The sequence below is a fragment of the Sycon ciliatum genome, chromosome 5 (assembly GCF_964019385.1).
Source record: "Sycon ciliatum chromosome 5, ocSycCili1.1, whole genome shotgun sequence".
In the NCBI taxonomy this organism is placed as follows: domain Eukaryota; kingdom Metazoa; phylum Porifera; class Calcarea; order Leucosolenida; family Sycettidae; genus Sycon; species Sycon ciliatum.
The window spans coordinates 25,189,462-25,207,412 of NC_088647.1; the positions used below are offsets into that span (position 1 = coordinate 25,189,462).

Sequence of the window (17,951 nt, forward strand, 5' to 3'; positions counted from 1 at the left end):
CGGGTGCTACACAGCCCTAGCTCTGCACATACTGGTCTGTGCACTCGAACACGGCGCTACTTTATTCATGAGGTTGGATTTCTCTGGCCAGCACTAATGTACATATTCAAAGGGGTTCAAGTCTAGCACAACCAAAGTAGCTTGTCAAGGTGTTCAAGTCTTGGTGAACACAACAATTGTTCAAGGCCAGGATCTCGATGCCTTACGCTGACTGACTACATGACCATTGTACTACTTTCCTTACATCAGCTTGTTCGCAGGCAGCCAGTGCATTCCTGGCCTCTCCTCCCAGCGCTCCGAAGTGATTGGTGATGTCGGTGAGCAGTGGGGCGATCTTCTCTGGCTCTGTGCTGGCCTTGCCAAGCTGATCACAAGAAGAACATAACAGAAGTTGCAAGGCGTGAGCAAGTAGTCAGAGTGGAGAGCAGAAAAAAACAATTAAAAAATTCACGGTTCGCGTCAGACTCGGCTAGAGGCCGAGTTTTCCGCATCCGTAGGAACGCCACCATCCTTCAAGGATCAAGGCGCAGATGCAGCTCCTAAAACGGTGGGAGGTGAGTAGATGCAAGCACTGAAGAAAATGAATGCGTTCTGTCTCATGCTTATCCATGGTGAGACACACACAGGGATACCGCCTCGTGTTTCAGCTCATGAGAAGGAATGGTTAACAGATGTACCAAACCATACAATTATGTATTGCCACTACAGCATGGATTGGTCACGGTGCAACCAGCTCATAAACTCAGGCAGCCATGCAGGACTCCTAGTGAAAGTGCTTTCCAGTCTGGTAGACATGCGTAGTCTCGGTATTCAAATTGATAGGCAGCCAGATATAGAAAGGGTTCGCTCCCCACACCAGAGCTCGCGCTATTCCGCTGACTTGACTTGACACTTGACTGACTCACAAACCCTTTCTTACAAATCATCGCCGAAGTTGCAACCACTATTTCGTACTGTTGTAGCCAGATGTAGAGAAAGAGAATTATGAACATAATTCTGAAGAAGACCGATATGGTCGAAACGCTAACAGTCGTCAGTATCAAGTCTGGCTTCTGTTGTGTGGGTAGACAGACATACACACAGACAGACAGACAGACCGACCGACATACAGAGAGACAGACACACAGACAGACACAGAGACAGGGAGGCAGACAGACAGACGGAGAAATGCAGGACTGGGCAGCTGTCTGGACAACAAGATCTCCACGACTTACAATAACTTGACTGGTCGTGGCAATGCTCCGTGTTGTGCGCACCAGTGACTCCTGATACTCCAGGAAAGACTTGTCCGGATCCAGGGCCAGAGCATCATCCAGCTACAAAGGAGCATAGCATACCAACACAATATGCACATCTCACATTCACAATAGATTCTTGGCTGGAAGGAAAGCAAATCAGCACACGGAGCACAGAAGCCGTATAGTTTCGACTAGGCCTTTCGTACCATTACATTTCAAGTCAAATACAATGGTGATTAACAAGGTAGCAAGCAAGTCCTTATAACCGGCAATTTGGCGGTCAGAGCGGTTAGGTTCACAATTTTCACAACAGGATTCACAGACGGTCTATAGATGCATTGCTTGGAGCACATGCAAGGCTGAACTGTTCAAGATATTGAACCCCGTGAGCAGAACTATCAGCATTGCATCCCGCTTAGGAGAGAGTTGTCTGTTGGTAGCGAGACTTCAGTTGTACAATGCTGTGTGTGTGTGTGTGTGTGCGTGCGCGCGTGTGTTTGTGTGAACACATCGTGGCTCAAGCTGTGCTGGACGGGGTCAACTCACTCTGTCCATGACCTGGCGAATGGTGGCGATGGGTCCCTCAACACCGTGTGATGCCATGCCGGCCTGTACGGTGGTGATGAGCTCACCGGACGACAGCTGTACGGCCTTGCCAGCCTGCACCACCTCGGCATTAGCCGATGTAGCCTGTCAGTCCAACACACACATGCACACACACACACACACACACACACACACACACACACACACACACACACGCGCATGCACACACACACGGCAAGGCATAACAGCTAGTACGCAGACCATGGGTTATAGCTCAGGCACAGCAGAGCATAGCAGCCAGTGCACTGACAGAACATGAACTATAGAGCTCAGCAATCTAGTGCTCAGCTGAGCTTGCTAATTCAACAATAATGTGAAAAGATATAATTATAGACAGACAGACATCACCTGGGTAAGGAGTGCTGCTGGGATTGAGTCGCTGCGTTATCTAAATACCGATAAACTAACCTTAGTTATCAAGTGGATGGCAGACTCCATGTGTTTGAATGGAGCAGGACAACATTTCATAGGTAAGCCCATACACTGGCCAATGACATGCCACAAAGGTGACCAAACAACTTGATTGAATACAGGCAGTCCTTACCGATGAGTTTCCACCAGCTTTCTTGCCGACAGTCAGAAGCTCAAGCAGACATTCGACGAGGGTCTTTGCCTGGTTGAGGATGAGCATCTGGCGGGTTGAGTCCTTGGTTCGGCTGGCAGCTCCGACAAGGCCACTGACCAAGGGATCACAGTAGCTGCTGATCAGACTGACCTGCAGGTGCAACAGGACGTGCAGAACGGGAAGGTGTAGTGCATGTCAAGTAAGCCGGATGCGAACAAAGGGGTGCTATATCACCGCCATGCTCGGAGACTGGCTATCCTAGGCCCTACAAACCACCTGTCTACCTGCACAGGAAGACAAACTATCTAGGCTGCAGTACACAGTGGGTACAGTGTAGCAGCCTGGAGTGTATAACGTTTTTCGCAGCATTGTCCCTCTCCGTACTGTCTCTCTCGTCTGTATTATATTACGCTCATGCCCCATGTAAATACATCAGTCTTTGTCTTGTCCCGCAATGGACACCTGCGTGGCTAGCAGGCCAAGCACAACATGGTGGCAGCGGTGGGATTCAAACCCACGCCTCCGGAGATACTGGAAAGGCCGAACACACTGACATAGCCAAGAACACAGTTTGTCATGCAGCACCCCCCACATGACCAGTACTTACGGTGTGGCCCAGTTTGGTCGGGTCGGACGTGGCTGCCTGCACCACGGATCTCACCGTATCCTGAATGCCGTTGAGAGCACTGACGGAACGCTCCCGGAAGCCCTGCATGCATGGCAACAGCATCGGATAGCGCAGTGTACAGACAGGGACCGTGTGCATGCAAGGCTTAGATCATCTTGAAGGCATTGCTGTATACTCAGTTCTGAGCATGGCAGATGTATACTTGGTGTTCGGAGCACTTGCACCCCCCCCCCTCGCAAAAAGTACCACCCAGCCATTATATTCCCTATACATTTCAGCATTAGGAATGTTACGAAAAGATTGAAGATTACAAGTCTGCATCCCTGTTCATATCATCGAGTCAGATACATTTACAAATAGGCCAGACTGCCGCCATACTACACTCTAAATAAACAGCTGACAGTGGTAATTCTCAAATTGAATCCTGAAGAAATGCATGTGCCACAGCCTCATGCTGTGAACGGCAGCACCTCCCCCCCCCCCCCTGGAGAAATGCTTGGTAAGAGAGCCTGTACCTCCAGTGTCGACTCGGCACGCGGCTGAAGAGTGTTGCTGATTGCGCCCAGGGTGGACTGATCAATTTCGTTCATCAGCTTGACAATGCTCTGAATTGCAGTCTCACATTCATGCTGTCCAGGTGCTTTGGATCTGCAGGAGGACCAGTAAGTGAAGGAACATGGCAACAACACAAACAATGCAGAAAGTTGTGCACTTTGTTTCAATATACAGACGAAATTCCATCAGTGTGAGCATCATCCGAGCGAGATATTTTGTTGCACTCAATGCCGACTCTGCTGGTGTTGTACATGAACAGCATTCCCAGATTCTGATCATGTCAAGTGACATAGTGCATTACATAACCCGTGTGTGCCTGACTGGATTAGGAGACATCGCAGGTACACTTGATGGTCGGTGACGCTTTCCCTGCCTCTCACACACTCCAACCATTCAAAACATCCCACTTCTATTTTGCTGCATGCGTGCCATCGGATAGTGTAGTAATTTTGCAAAAAAATGAAAGAAAAGAAGGTTCAATCACAAGTTCCGGTGAGGTCAGCATGCTTCCTATGAGGGTGCTGTGGTGGCATGGATTCCGGGCCAAGGCTGTTTTGAAGAATGTATGCCCCCCCCCCCCTACCATCCAGCCCACCATCCAGCCCATTGCCATACTTTTGATCAGTGACTTACACAATTTCTTCAAGTAATCTCTTGACGGCTTCGGTGACGGTCTTGCTGTGCATGGCGAGGAGTTGCCACGAGGCTGCATCGTCAGCGTTGCCACACAGGCTCTTTGCCGCGTTGACAAAGCTGACGCTGGTCGACAGGACTGCCTTGGCGGCCTCGATGATGGGCTTCATGTTCAACTGAGCCTGCATGGTGATGTTAGACAAGTACATGTGCACAGTATAGTCATTCAAGAGAAGCAGTTACACGTGATGTGTTCAGTCAGCTTTCCTTAGCCATCACTTACCATTATCCAACCTGCATTCTCAAGTTTCAAACATTCTAAACTGCATACTGCTTGTACAGCAAGACAGTGAGACTCTGGACCTCGGCAGTCCTCGGCAGTGCCGTGCCGTCTTCTTCACCACCGGCATTGTACACTCTGCAATGAATATGGGATCCGCTCTGGTAAACCTTCAAATCCGGACGAAAACTTTTGGTAAATGAAAACGTAGCTTGACCATGAAGGAGCAATTTCCCTCGTACAGCGCGAGCATATTGTCAACCCTCAGTCTTCACTTACGCTTTTGCTGATCTTGGCTGCTACGGACGCAAACTCTGGCGATGCGGAGAACACGACAAACTTGTCAATGGACTCTAGCAGGGGTATGGTGGACTTCTTACACACCTCTCTGTTCTGATCCGTGAGTCCACCAGCCAAGCTCTGAATGCAGTGAAGAGGGGGGGGGGGGGACCGGCACAAAGAAACACAGCAGAAGGCAAGTTGACCAAACTAGGCTACACACTGTGACAACACATGGGGAATAGCTGAGAGACACAGCACTGTCAACAGGAACATCATCAATACACCAGGCTCAACAGCACCACAGGAGATAGCTGAGTCATGTAACAGGAGCGAGAGTTGATACCCATCAATACTGGAGACGAGAGGTAAGCTATGAGCAGCTCAAGTCATCTATACTTTCTCAGTTCAGATCGGGGCTTTGTAATAGTTTATTACGGGTCGTCCACAAATATCAATATTTTTTAGGGAAGATATTCGTTCTTTGGGGGGGGGGGGCTGTTCGTCTTGTCTTTGTGAAAGATATATCGATCTCTATCTATGGACGGGCACTGTGCAAACATGTAGTTATGACCTTCACAAAGTGAAAGTCAACCTCGTGAACATAGCCACGACAAGGTTGTGCGACCGTGGCAACGTAAGCCTAGGTGTATCATGCACGGTGAATTTGAAGTTACAGTTGGTCACGTTAACGTTCCATGTACCCGCACACACACACACACAGAAACCATGGTGAGAGAATCACATGATAACCACATCAACACCATGTCCTACTGCTGGCAGCTGGCTAGCTCACCTTGATGGCCTTGACCAGTTGACCGGTGGCCTCGGCAATGTCCTTGGCCGACTGCACAAAGTTATGGCGAGCCACCTCGTTGCGAGTGCGCTGCGAGGCGCTCTTGCAGCTGTTGCACAGCGCGGCCGTGTGCTTGGCGATGGTGGTGGCGGCGGCCAGGATCTGCTGGTTGCGGCTGGCCGGGTTCAGCAGTGTGTCACAGGCGTTCTGGATGGCCTGCTGCGCCTGTGCAGTCTGCGTGCTATCCACCAGGCCCGGCTGCGAGGCGATGCTGGTCGGGTCCGATACTCCGATCAGATACGCAGCCTGTACAGCACAGGCAAGGCAATCATGACATACATCACTTCAATATGTTCTGTGATATTTACTACAAATCACTCACAGCGTGAATCGATCACAGACTTCGTGGGCCAATACAGTGTTGAATGAGTACTGATTGTTTCACACTTTTTGGCATGCTGAAGCGACCAGGGTACTACAAGGTAGCATGTCTTATAGTGATGCTAATCCCTTCCCACTTTGTGTACGTGCTCTTCATTTTCTTTTTTCTCTTCTTCCGTGGTTGGTCTCACCCTCTACTCAATTCAATTGGCTGTCTTGACATGCCACGAGGTGCAGAAATAAATAAATAAATAAATAATAAATGACCTGATGAACATCCGTGATATCCCGTTGACCGCATGGTTACCCTCAGTACAGTGTACATACATGCTACAAGGGATAGAGTTACAGTGACAACACTGGATCATACCTGAGCGGCAGCCTCGAGCAGTGAGGAGATGCATTCCGCAGCCTCCGTGATGCTGTCTCCGAACTTGTCGAATTCACGCTTCTTGATGTGAGCCGGAACGACTCCCATGGTTGCGCCAAGTGTCTGTAAGGCCAAGGAGCAGAATGATCACTGTCACACACAGCACCGTACACTCTAATCCAATAGAATATGATGCTGCTGATGAACGCTTGTTGTGACCCCATCACGCATCCTTTGGATAGCGGGACAACCACCATGACGTCACCTAGCCCAAAATGCAGTATTCGTGGATGTAATTGTTGATGAAAAAGGCACAGCACAAATTCTGCAATACCACAGGGGTGCGCTGGGCTTTCAGCACTGGGTATCAGACAGGACTGGCGGAACCAGTTTTGATTGGTTCGGCCATACCTAAGTCTTTCATATGTATTATGATCTGGCAGTACACATGCCCTTCAGAAGTAAACACTCGTTGGCGGGTAAAAAGTTGGTCCGGCCGTGGCCTGACCAACCAGACCTGTTCCGCCACATCTGTTGGATAAGTGTATGGGCTTGTGATAGTACACTCTCTTACCGTTGCCTTTGCCTGGACTGTCTGCTGGCATTCGAGGAACGTCAGGTCTGTCACTGGCTCAGAGATGGTCTCCAGTATGCTACCAGATCCCTGCACACAGGACAGCATTGGGGGTATGCAAAGAGAAGTCAAACACACCGTACTGGTAATACTGTTAAAGGCTACATTCAATCACCAACCATCATAGTATGCATGTATACGAGACACTGGTAATCACAGTGCGCAAAGCTCGTCGAAAGAGCTGATTTATCTCTAGCTCTACTGATGATGCCATCCAAGCAGTAATAACGGTATCTTGTAGGACTGAATGTTCCCACTTATCTCCTTTCCGAAGGCCTACAGTTCAGCATCGTTTGCAGTACTACTCATTAGCACTGGAGAATGTGGAGGTAGCAAGCCTCACCTCAATGCTACGCAGAACGTTCTCACACTCCTTTTGGCCAGGCGTTGTCGACACGCACTTGCCCAGCAGGGTGTTGATGGAGTCCGTTACGTTTCTGCTCTCTACGTTCAACTGGTTCTTGGCATTGAGCGCTTCCGGATGCGCCGCCAACTGCTTGCCAGCCACCAAGAACTTTCCAGAGGAATTCGCCAGGGCCATTGCAGCATCAATAATCAACTTCTGATCATCCTTGCTCTACAACCAAGCAGACACGAAAATAAATACAAAATTGAATATATCAGTAAGAGCAGGCAACAGGCATGGACAAGCAATGGGTTTAGGGAGAGAACCAGTAATTTGGTTCAATGCTGAACATCCCGGAGAACATAGCTCCCACATGGTAGAGGATAAAAATACTTTGCTTTACTTTTGTAGCACCAGAGCGGCATGAAACACTTGCATGAACAAGCAACGGGTTCAGAGAGCGAACCAGTAACTTGGTTCAATACTGTGATTAACAATATTATTGAACCTCCTGGAGAACATAGCTTCCATAATAATGGTAGTGAATAACATATGTTTTACCTTGGTAGCACCAGCGATGGCCAGAGCGGCATCGAACACTAGCATGGCGTCGTCGGTGAACTTCTTTGCGGCCTTAGCCAGCATACTGCTGCCGCCCTTGGAGGACACGACCAGGTGAGAGGCACTCGCGTTGAGACTGGCACCGTTCTCGTTCAGTGTCAGCTGCAACTTCTGATAGCTGTCAGACGGTTTGGGCAGCTGGCCAGACGTCACAGTATAGCGCGGTGACGCCGCATTGCCGACATCCAACCATGTGAGAGCATGTAAACACATGTACAGTCACAGACAGACAGACAGACAGACAGACAGACAGAACGACAGACAGACAGACAGACAGACAAAGACAGACAGACGGACACACACACGTACACGCATCCGTAAACACATGCGCAAACACACATTCAGCGTCATTATCCACCTACTGTATCCTCTGTGGGTAAATTTACCATGCACCCCACTACAGCAAGATTCGACTACAGAGGATGTGGGGATGTAGACATGTTAAATGAACATTACGAATCCGAGAAAGAGTGAGAGTGAAACATCAAGTAACAACTACAAGCTCATAGCTGTACTGATGAGGCCTTTCTGGCCAAACAGCTAGCTGTATAATAGCAAGTACTGCAGTAAAGCCCAGTCCTTAGCCGGAACCGCTGCTCACCTTTCCGCTGAGCTTCTGAGCCGCCTTGGCGATGGCCTGAATGAACGTGTCGACATCACGTACGCTTGGCAGGCAGCCAAACATGACGCCGAGCGACTGCTGGACATTCTTAGCACTCTGCACAGAGATAGATCAGTAGCATATGAACTGATGAGTGTATGCGAGATACCCAATCTGTCTCCTGGTTGTATCTTGCCCATGTCGGGTTCGCCAAATTTACTCATTCGCAAATTTCCCATGCTGAATTCAATTCAATGGACAGCACGTTCACGAGCAGATTGCAGATACGGGAAGCCACAGATAGCTATTTGGTTTTCTTGGCTGTAAAACTACTGCATGATTGGGCACTCATAAGCATAGGATGCTGTGTGGAGCAATCCTCATTATCTATGGTAACAGCACAGCTATCATCCTAGTAGAAAGGCAACCTTGTGCCATATGGGCTCAGTTGTTCAGTCACACTTTTCTGGATTCATTTTCAGTAGAGGAAAAGTGTTTGCCAGGTGGATGGATCCACGTGTATGATATGATGCAAGATCGATCCCAATAGATCCCAATAGAGATCCCAATAGAGATCCCAATAGAGATGCCAATAGAGATGCCAATAGATGCCAATAGATCCCAATAGAGATGCCAGTAGATGCCAATAGATCCCAATAGATCCCAATAGAGATTCCAATAGATCCCAAAGGAGATCCCAAAAGATATCTAGGACAAGTACCAGAGCAAGCTGGGCCTTGGGTTGAGGTGTGCCCGGATTCAGCAAAGCATCTTTGGCGGCCAGGAGAAGCTTCAATGACTGGTCCATGAGACCACTGCAAGCCTGCATGATGGCCTCCTGAGCCTGGCGTTGATCCTGGAAGCCAGCGGCCACACCACGGCCGGCGGTGTAGACCACCTTCAGAGCATTGGCCACGTCACGTGCAGCCACACCCGTGTAGTTCTCTTTGCCCTGTGCAGGTTGAAGAGAGCGAGAGAGAGAGAGAGAGAGAGAGAGAGTGTGTGTGTGTGTGTGTGTGTGAGAGAGAGAGAGAGAGAGAGAGAGAGAGAGAGAGAGAGAGAGAGAGAGAGAGAGAGAGAGAGAGAGAGAGAGAGAGAGAGAGGCACCGTGTTCTCCCACCATTTCATGGTTAATACGAAGCCATCTGCTGCTCTCGAAGATTTACCATGTCTTACCGGTTATAACTTGCCCCCCCCCCCCCCAATAATTGGTGCCTCGACTTTCAGGTTCAAGGACAGTTAGACCCCGGTTGTAAGTCAACCATCACTTTTTTAGTTTAGATATTAGGTCATAAAAGGTTGACTTTTTACCTGTGAAATACGGTACTGGACCATACGTCAAACTCGATACCGTATGAAATCAGTTACATGTGGGTGTCATGTCACGGAGGGGCCAGATAAACCAGTAATTGCTGAATGTTCTTCACGACTTGAGCATAACTCAATGCCTTCTATACCGGCAGCCATACCTGAGATGCAGCAGTCAGAAGTTGGGCCATGGACGAGCCGAACGTCTTCGTGGAGATTCCCAATTCCAGCGAGGCACTCTCCAGAGTCTCGCCGGGCAGGGGCAACAGCTTGCCGCTCTTGATAACCTTCAGAACGGCCTCGATGTCCTTGGACAGCTGGCGGACATTGTCCTGTCCGAGAAAAAAGCACAAAAGAACTACGCTGTTGCCAACTCAAGGGTATTGACATCTAACCGCTAGTTGGATCAAATAGACAAATGCCTCCAGAAGAAGAGTTTATCACTGCAGTACTTCTCTGTATGAATACTACGTGACCAGTATTGGAAGATCACACATTGTACATCTTAGGAATAATGGGTGTCTTTGATTCCCTCTGATATACACCATGTATAGCCCTACATCACTGGGGTGTTCAAAGCGTGGATTATACTCCAGAAAATACAGCACTTACGGCAGCGCTGTCCAGCTCCAGTGAGCCACACGTCTGCAGCGCAGCCTTGGCACTAGTGCTCAGGTCCACCAGCAGAGCGCTGAGCGACTTGGAGAAGTTGCTCAGTTGCAGAGCGGCCGCAGAGTCACCGATGGTTGGCACGGCCGCTTTACACGCAGCGACGAGCTGAGAATGAGAAGAAAAGGAAAGATAAAAAATAAAATAAATTCACGGTTCGCGTGAGACTTGGCCAAAGGCCCAGTTTTCCGCATCCGCAGGAACGCCACCACCCTCTTGGAAAGATTGTTATGTAAAAAAAGGGAAGAAAACATAATGAGAACGAGTTGTGCAGCAACTATCCACGACTGTAACAAGATGATAAACGGTCAGAAAGTGCGATAATATGGCACAAAACTGACAGGCTACTGAGACATTCATTAGAGTCATGAATACTAGTTCTTCTGAAGCAAAAGTTTGTAACATCAGTGTTCTTGACAAGGTTTCACCATAACTCAACATGCATCCAATGCCTAATTGTAGCGGCATGCATCCAACGCCTACCCACCCTGGACGTCGGCTGTGCTAGCTGCTGGCACGAGTGGATCAGGCCGAGCTGGGCGGACGCGCCGTCCGGATTGCCGTTCACGAAGCGGATGGACTGCACCAGGGCGCCGACAGAGCTGGCCACCTCCTTGCCGTGCGCGGCTAGCTGCTGCTGGGAGGCGGTGTTGCGGTTGCTGGCGCCGGCACCCTGCGCCGCCGCGATCAGCTGTGTGGCGCCGGAGGCGGTTTGCTTTGCCACGTTCTGCAGCTTGGCAATGGCCTGATATCAATAACACACAGAGTAGTACACCAAAGTGCAGTAAAACCTGTCAAGGCGACCACCTGCCCTGGAAGACCACTGTATCCAGGGCCAAGGGATGCTATTTGCAGTCAAACGACCCTGGATAAGGAGACCACCTGGTAACAGAGACCACATTTTGAAGGTCCCTTGAGCAGTCGCCCTAGACAGGTTTCACTGTATCAGCAACGTACAGTAGCAATGCAGACCCTACCAGCGAACATGACCTTTAGAATTATAATTATAGAAGTTGCATGTCCAGATCCCTGTACCAATATCAGGTGGTAACAGGTGGTGGTCGGGGGGGGGGGGGGGGGGGGGCAGTATTTTCCCGATTTTTCAATTATGTTCTTGCCCAGTCCCCTATGCGTACAAAGGCCGTATAGATGGGGATCATGTTGGAAGGTGCACATACATGTAGCTATGTATAATGGTACGTTCCGGCTTGGTTTAAATCTTGCTTTGGAAAATTTAGTTTTCATTGCTATCAGGTTCGGCCTCAGTTCCTCTGTGCTGCGCTGATGAGTCCACAAAGGACGAAACAGTCCAGTCTGCAGATTGAGTATGTGTAAAGTACAAATGTCCTGCTAAGCTGACATCCCACACACCTGCTACTGGACTATCTGTCAACAACCTGCCAGTGCCACTCTCTGTAGACATGTCCACTCACCTTCTTGCGCAGGACACTACCAAATGCCTCGTCCACCACACTGCGCAGATCCTCGGTGGCCTTCTTCAGACCGGTCTGGTACACCTCGTCGTTGGCATGCGTGGCGGCGCCCTTTGCACATTCCACCATTTTCGCCGTGGAGTCGGCGAGCTTCTTGGCCGAGCCCAAGACTTGCTTCTGCTTTTGTGGGTCTGCAGACAGTGCCTTGGCCTCATCGCGGAGACCAGTGACAAGGCGAGATGACGCAGTCGCCAGTTGCCGGGCCTGGATAACAAGCAAGCAATAAAAACACCTCATCTCAATGCATGGACTATAATGGCTTAGAATATCCTGAGGACATTGGATGATACAAGGACACATGTATCCTCAGTGTACTCGTATCTCCAGTAATGTACACAGCCCCTCTCTTTACTGTGCAGATTGTCTATAGCCACATGTTACTGCTAGCGTCTTCTGAAGGCATAGCGTGCCTAACGGCATCATTGCAACGGACAACGATAGTGATTCAACCCATGACATATGTACATGTATGTTAGAGACGGGATATACATGTAGGTATGGATGGATAATGTGTTTTACCTGCTTGACCATGTCGGCTGGTCGTCCCAGACTGCTGAACAGCTGCTCGATGCTGTCCATGACGCTGTCGATGAGGTCCTCGTGCTGCGTGGACGACTTCCCCTCACCACTGCCGGTGGTCTGCGGTCCCTCGCGCAGCTTGTTCATGACCGAGTCGATGGCGGCTGTGACGGCCGTGGCAGCGCTGCCGATGGCCGACAGCTGCTTCTCGTCGTGGCAGGACTTCTGCGTGGCGCTGAAGATAGCGTCCACGGCGGCAGCAACAGCCAGCGCTGCCTCGTTCATCTGCTCCTGAGCAATGTGACTCGTTACGCAACTGGACAGTGTCTGCACGTGGCAAGAGAATATATGGGCACATGGTTTATATTACAAATCATTCCTTAAACCGTTGACAGTCTGGCTTGTGCAATGATGCCAGATGGAGTCATGGCTCATGGAAAACAATACATGAATGTAAGTGTGGATGCACTGATCTCCGTTGCTCACCTTGGTGCATGCTACGAGTTGTGATGTGCTGGTGGCGGTGCGCTTGGTGGACGTCACCAGCTCAGCCTTCAGTGTCTTGTCCTCGCACTTCTGTGCCACTTCCTTGACATGCTGCACCAGCGCCTGGGTGGAGTTAGCCACCTCCTTGGCCAGAGTTAGAAGTTGCTCCTGGTCATGAACAAAAGCCAGTAAGTAGGTCACATGATTGTAATTTATCCGTGTGTACCTGTGCAAACGCTAAGCATTCCGTTCTACAGGCCTCATCGTAAAGAACAGACTCTGACACTGTCTGCAAGTGAGATGCGTCGCAATCAAGGCATGCCCGCCTGGTTTTTACCTCCCTGAGCATCTAGTCGAAGTAACCCTTTTGCATGCTCTAACACACGCTTCATAGGGCTATGGCTGTGTGGAATTGTAACACGTTAACATCGATTATGTGCTTCCTGGTATGAAGGGTATGGTCGGTGTTATTTTTGTATGCCTAGATCAGGAAATTTACGAGAACATGCACAGGAACTTGAACAGTCTAGGCATGAATGACTAAGTTCGAATGAGCATACCTGGAATTCGGAGTTGGCAAGTTGCTCACCGATGGCCTTCAGGACCTCCCCGGAGGCGATGCCTGTGTCACCAGCGGCACCCAGTAGAACTTGACGTGACTGCAGTCGGCAAAAGAAAATATCACGGTTTCGGCGAGAAGGCACAATAGTTTCTAGTGACCTAAGTCCAAAGACAGCTCAGCAGAAGAGCACAGCTCAGCAGAAGAGCACAGAGCAAAGACAGCTCAGCAGAAGAGCACAGAGCAAAGACAGCTCAGCAGAAGAGCACAGAGCAAAGGACAATATGAAATGCACGTGCACAAGATGCAGACGGTGTTCACTGCATCTGCTCAGTTTGCATTTATCCTTGTCATGACGTACCCTGCATGCACTTGCACAAGGGTAGCAGAAAACAACATGCGACTGGGTGAAGCAGTGAGCCATTCAGCTCACAACAAATCTCTTTACACCGCTAGACATCTAGTACAGCACTGCCAAGTGCCGAAAAAAAAACAGGCTAGGATGTCACCAAGCACAGCATATCAATGCATACACGGTGACTCAACTGTGCATAGACTGTAGTAACTTTTACATGAAAATTAGAATGGCCTAGGCTAGGAGTCTGACCCCCAGTTCTTCGGCACCCGACATAACTGTACGCACTGGAATAGGGGGGGGGGGGGCACGGGTATGGAATCCTTACAGCATTCTGCTCCGGAAGGACGGCATTGAGCAGCTTCTGTGTGCTAGCGGCCAGATCCTTGGCAGACTGCAGCATCTTTTTGGAGTCCCCTGTATCGGCCAGGAGAGCTGCCAGTGTCCTTACACCCTTGGTCAGCTCCGTGAAGTTGGAAGAACTGTACAAACAGGTAAAACAATCGGTTAGACCGGGTTTTCCGCATCCGTAGGAACGCCACCACCCTCAAGGATCAAGGCGCAGATGCAGCTTCTAAAGCGATGGGAGGTGTGCAGATCAGACCCACATACAAAGTGGTCAAAAGACCGAAAATTCCATTCGCTGCATCCCTACAGGTCAACACGTTGGGAAATCAATGAGTCATCATACAAATGTGGAAGCAGACCGAGCACACAGTTGACTTACATTGTTGTCACTGAGGAACCGACAGCTGTGTAGTTCGTGTCATCATCATCGCCTACACAGGAAACACCAGTACCAATTTGAAAATTAGCTTAAGAGAAGACATACTGTGTTTGACATGCAACCAATAGTGACTTGTAGCAAGGCAAGTACACACACAAAATCCAAAATACGCCGGCACACATGAACACACACAAGTGCGCCACCCCCCCCCCCCCACACACACACAAATACACACAAGTGGCCAAGTTACCTGATGTCCGTCGAATGATCTGTGCAGCCGAGGCGGCAATAGCAGTGACTTGCGACGAGGCATTCTGCCGCAGGACATCAATCTGATTCTGTTTCCACTGCACAGAGCTCTGTGAGGGGAAAGGCACAGCAAAACAGCAACACGTGAAGGTTAAGTCCAGTGAACACGCAGCCCTACTAAACATGAACAGGCGGCCAGTTGAGACAGCTCGAATAGAGTGCCCTAGACACAAATGTGCAGAGAGCAGTATACAGCAAAGCCTGCCTAAGTCAACTGCTCAAGGAACCTTCAAAATGTAGTCCCCGTGTACAGGTGGTCTTCTTATCCAGGGTCGTTTGACTGGAGAAAAAAAAACATCCCCTGGTCCTTGTTGCAGCAGTCTTCCGAGACAGGTGGTTCCCTGATCAGAGTGGTTGCCTTGACAGGTTTCACTGTATACACGAGGTGAAGTAGTGAGCACTAGGCTCCTGAACTCTCTTGTAAGAGTTACAACTCACTACTATACCACAGTGGACTACTGGTGCAAAGCTATCCAGTGCTGCCAAGGTGCATCGTGTTGTTGTTTTGATAGAGCAGTCAGTTTTATGACCAACCCACATGCTAAGACTAGATCCACAGCCTGGGTGGTTTTAGTATGATGATAGGTTGTGTGTGAGTTGTATATACTTCTGGATAATAGAAATCATTGGTAAGCACAATCACGTGCACGTGCAAGCACACGAACACACAAATGCACACACACATGCACAAACACACACACACACATACACACACACAAACACACACACAAACACTAAAAACACACACACACCTCAGATCCCAGATCTCAGACCTGCCCTTCGCAGAAGCAATGGTAAAGAACAGCTACGACACAGCAACTAGTGATGGGATAACACAAACACACACAAACACACACAAGAGAGAGAGAGAGAGAGAGAGAGAGAGAGAGAGAGAGAGAGAGAGAGAGAGAGAGAGAGAGAGAGAGAGAGAGAGAGAGAGAGAGAGAGAGAGAGAGAGAGAGAGAGAGAGAGAGAGAGAGAGAGAGAGAGACACACACACACACACACACACGAGCACAATGCACTCACTGGGTCGGAGCCAATGGGAGGCAAGTCGGCCGCAGAGTTCAGGTCAGGTGATACGCTGGCAATCAGGGCCAGTGTGTTGTTGATACTTTTAGACAGAGCGGTCTGTGCAGCACTGGCGGTATGTGACACAGGCTGAAGAGCACCACAAACATAGACAAGTATTAAACACAGCAGTGGACAACACTCAAACCATGGGCAAAGTGCAAGCATCATTTCCTTCTGTAGGATCTGTCTTTCGTTTTCTTTCTGTAGTGGTATAATGGTCTGCAGACATTCACCCTACGAAGAAAGAGGTTTTGTCTACCGTACTCACTCGATTGAAAGCCATGGCTTCTTTCAATACCAATGTTGAGGAGGCTTCTATTCAAGAGGGGGTTTCTAATCGAGTGAGTACATGGTACACGATTGGTATTACTATGCGTACGCAATGGGATTTGGGGTTGATACATACAGGTTCTACTGTAGCGGCAGTTGCATTGGATCAAGTACATGTACTTCCTTGCATGCTACTAGTATTCAGATATCAAGACCTCATTTTTCCCGGAGGATGGGCCTGGCCTGGAACCCAGGATAGTCTTCCACCTTTACTATACGTAACCAAGGTAAGGGACAGCTGTGTGACGTGCAAGACGACAGTACATCTCCCCGGACCTTACCTGTGAAATTGACATGGTGCGCGGCATCATCTGGCCGAGCTGCATTCCGCCAGGCATGTGCTGTACTTGCGGCACCCTGAATGTACACATGGCACACGACAGGATGTACGTGATGGCACTGAATCACTACATACAACCCTGGTCGTAACCTAACACTAGTAACAGTAGCGAAATCACTTGTCAGCACACGTCGCTCTGCCAGTGATCGCAGTCAGCGCAACATCAGGAATCACTCTCAATGAACTCCTGATTCCAGAGTCCTTTTGCTGGATGTGTATCACTTGCAGCTGCTGGAGATTTGGGCAATCACGCCTCACAGACCATGGTAATAGCACGTTTATCTCCCCCCCCCCCCCTCCTTCTCATTTGAGTACACGGAAAGAATGAAACCACCTAAGTTTGAGTTTGCACTTGTGCATGGGTGAGTGCTGCTTACGGTGCTGGAGCTGCCTTTGCTGGGTCGGAGATGTCAGCAGCCTGTCCTCCACCACCAGGCAGGTTCTGTGCCTTTGTCTAAACAATATGCATGCATATTGGAACAGACGGAAACACACACCGGCGTCAGCGTATAAACGCAGTGGCAAAGAACAGCATAGCAGCACCTATGGGCTTTGCACTCATTGCCATCCGATGTTATCGTACACACTTTAGTTCAGTGGAAATCGGAAGCAGGTGACAGTGCAACAACTGCACTCCAACTGGAGGTGGAAACGCAATTGGTTTCATTTTTGTCACTAAGCCAGATCTTAGGAAAGAACTTGCTACAAAACTTGGGCAAGAACAAAATTGGTCGTACACTCAATATGTCATATGCAAGGCCGTCATGTTCAGTCTCCACTGCACATCACAATGCAGTGCAATGCCGACACGGATCTACATTGGCTTTCCATATTCTTCACATATTCACACACAAGCTGTGTAAAGGAGGATAAGCTCAACAGCTCAACAGCGATAAGCTTGACAGTTTCTTAGCGTTAGTTACCCGCTTCAGAACGATGTCGATGTATCCTGCGAGCAGCTGTGAGATTGCCTCGCCCTCTGATGTCTGCACGGAGTAATAGGACTCGGCGTAGTCTCCAAAATCCTGGACAACAGAAGAGCAAGGTTTTTTCTGTTATGACTCAAATGTTCGAGCACCAAAAGCATCATCATCAAGCAAATTGGTATAACATGTGGTAAGCATTTCAGGAAACGACACGCGGTAGACGTGTTTTTATCCGTCCGTGGCCTGCTGCAGAGCAGGCAACAAGTGTCAATCGGGTTGACCTTCGAACCGACCTTTAGAAGTATCCAGGTACATGATTTTGC

At 49.4% G+C, this 17,951-nt stretch overlaps 1 protein-coding gene across 1 annotated transcript in view; it reads right to left on the reverse strand.

The window, feature by feature from the left end:
- The window catches only part of LOC135818142 (talin-like), a 44,686-nt gene that overhangs the window by 19,447 nt on the left and 7,288 nt on the right, over positions 1–17,951 (reverse strand). The window contains exons 12-40 of the mRNA XM_065331479.1: positions 17,626–17,727; positions 17,080–17,156; positions 16,644–16,719; positions 15,988–16,119; positions 14,900–15,008; positions 14,650–14,701; positions 14,251–14,404; positions 13,569–13,667; positions 13,009–13,176; positions 12,523–12,849; positions 11,944–12,207; positions 10,998–11,255; positions 10,454–10,618; positions 10,003–10,173; positions 9,255–9,485; positions 8,534–8,650; positions 7,873–8,070; positions 7,309–7,542; positions 6,906–6,995; positions 6,332–6,454; positions 5,581–5,886; positions 4,785–4,925; positions 4,226–4,407; positions 3,553–3,685; positions 3,017–3,118; positions 2,389–2,559; positions 1,785–1,928; positions 1,215–1,316; positions 245–364 (exon numbers count right to left, since the gene is read on the reverse strand). Of these exons, the coding sequence (XP_065187551.1) occupies positions 245–364; positions 1,215–1,316; positions 1,785–1,928; positions 2,389–2,559; positions 3,017–3,118; positions 3,553–3,685; positions 4,226–4,407; positions 4,785–4,925; positions 5,581–5,886; positions 6,332–6,454; positions 6,906–6,995; positions 7,309–7,542; positions 7,873–8,070; positions 8,534–8,650; positions 9,255–9,485; positions 10,003–10,173; positions 10,454–10,618; positions 10,998–11,255; positions 11,944–12,207; positions 12,523–12,849; positions 13,009–13,176; positions 13,569–13,667; positions 14,251–14,404; positions 14,650–14,701; positions 14,900–15,008; positions 15,988–16,119; positions 16,644–16,719; positions 17,080–17,156; positions 17,626–17,727 (4,548 nt within the window). The remainder of the gene's footprint in view (positions 1–244; positions 365–1,214; positions 1,317–1,784; positions 1,929–2,388; positions 2,560–3,016; positions 3,119–3,552; positions 3,686–4,225; positions 4,408–4,784; positions 4,926–5,580; positions 5,887–6,331; positions 6,455–6,905; positions 6,996–7,308; positions 7,543–7,872; positions 8,071–8,533; positions 8,651–9,254; positions 9,486–10,002; positions 10,174–10,453; positions 10,619–10,997; positions 11,256–11,943; positions 12,208–12,522; positions 12,850–13,008; positions 13,177–13,568; positions 13,668–14,250; positions 14,405–14,649; positions 14,702–14,899; positions 15,009–15,987; positions 16,120–16,643; positions 16,720–17,079; positions 17,157–17,625; positions 17,728–17,951) is intronic.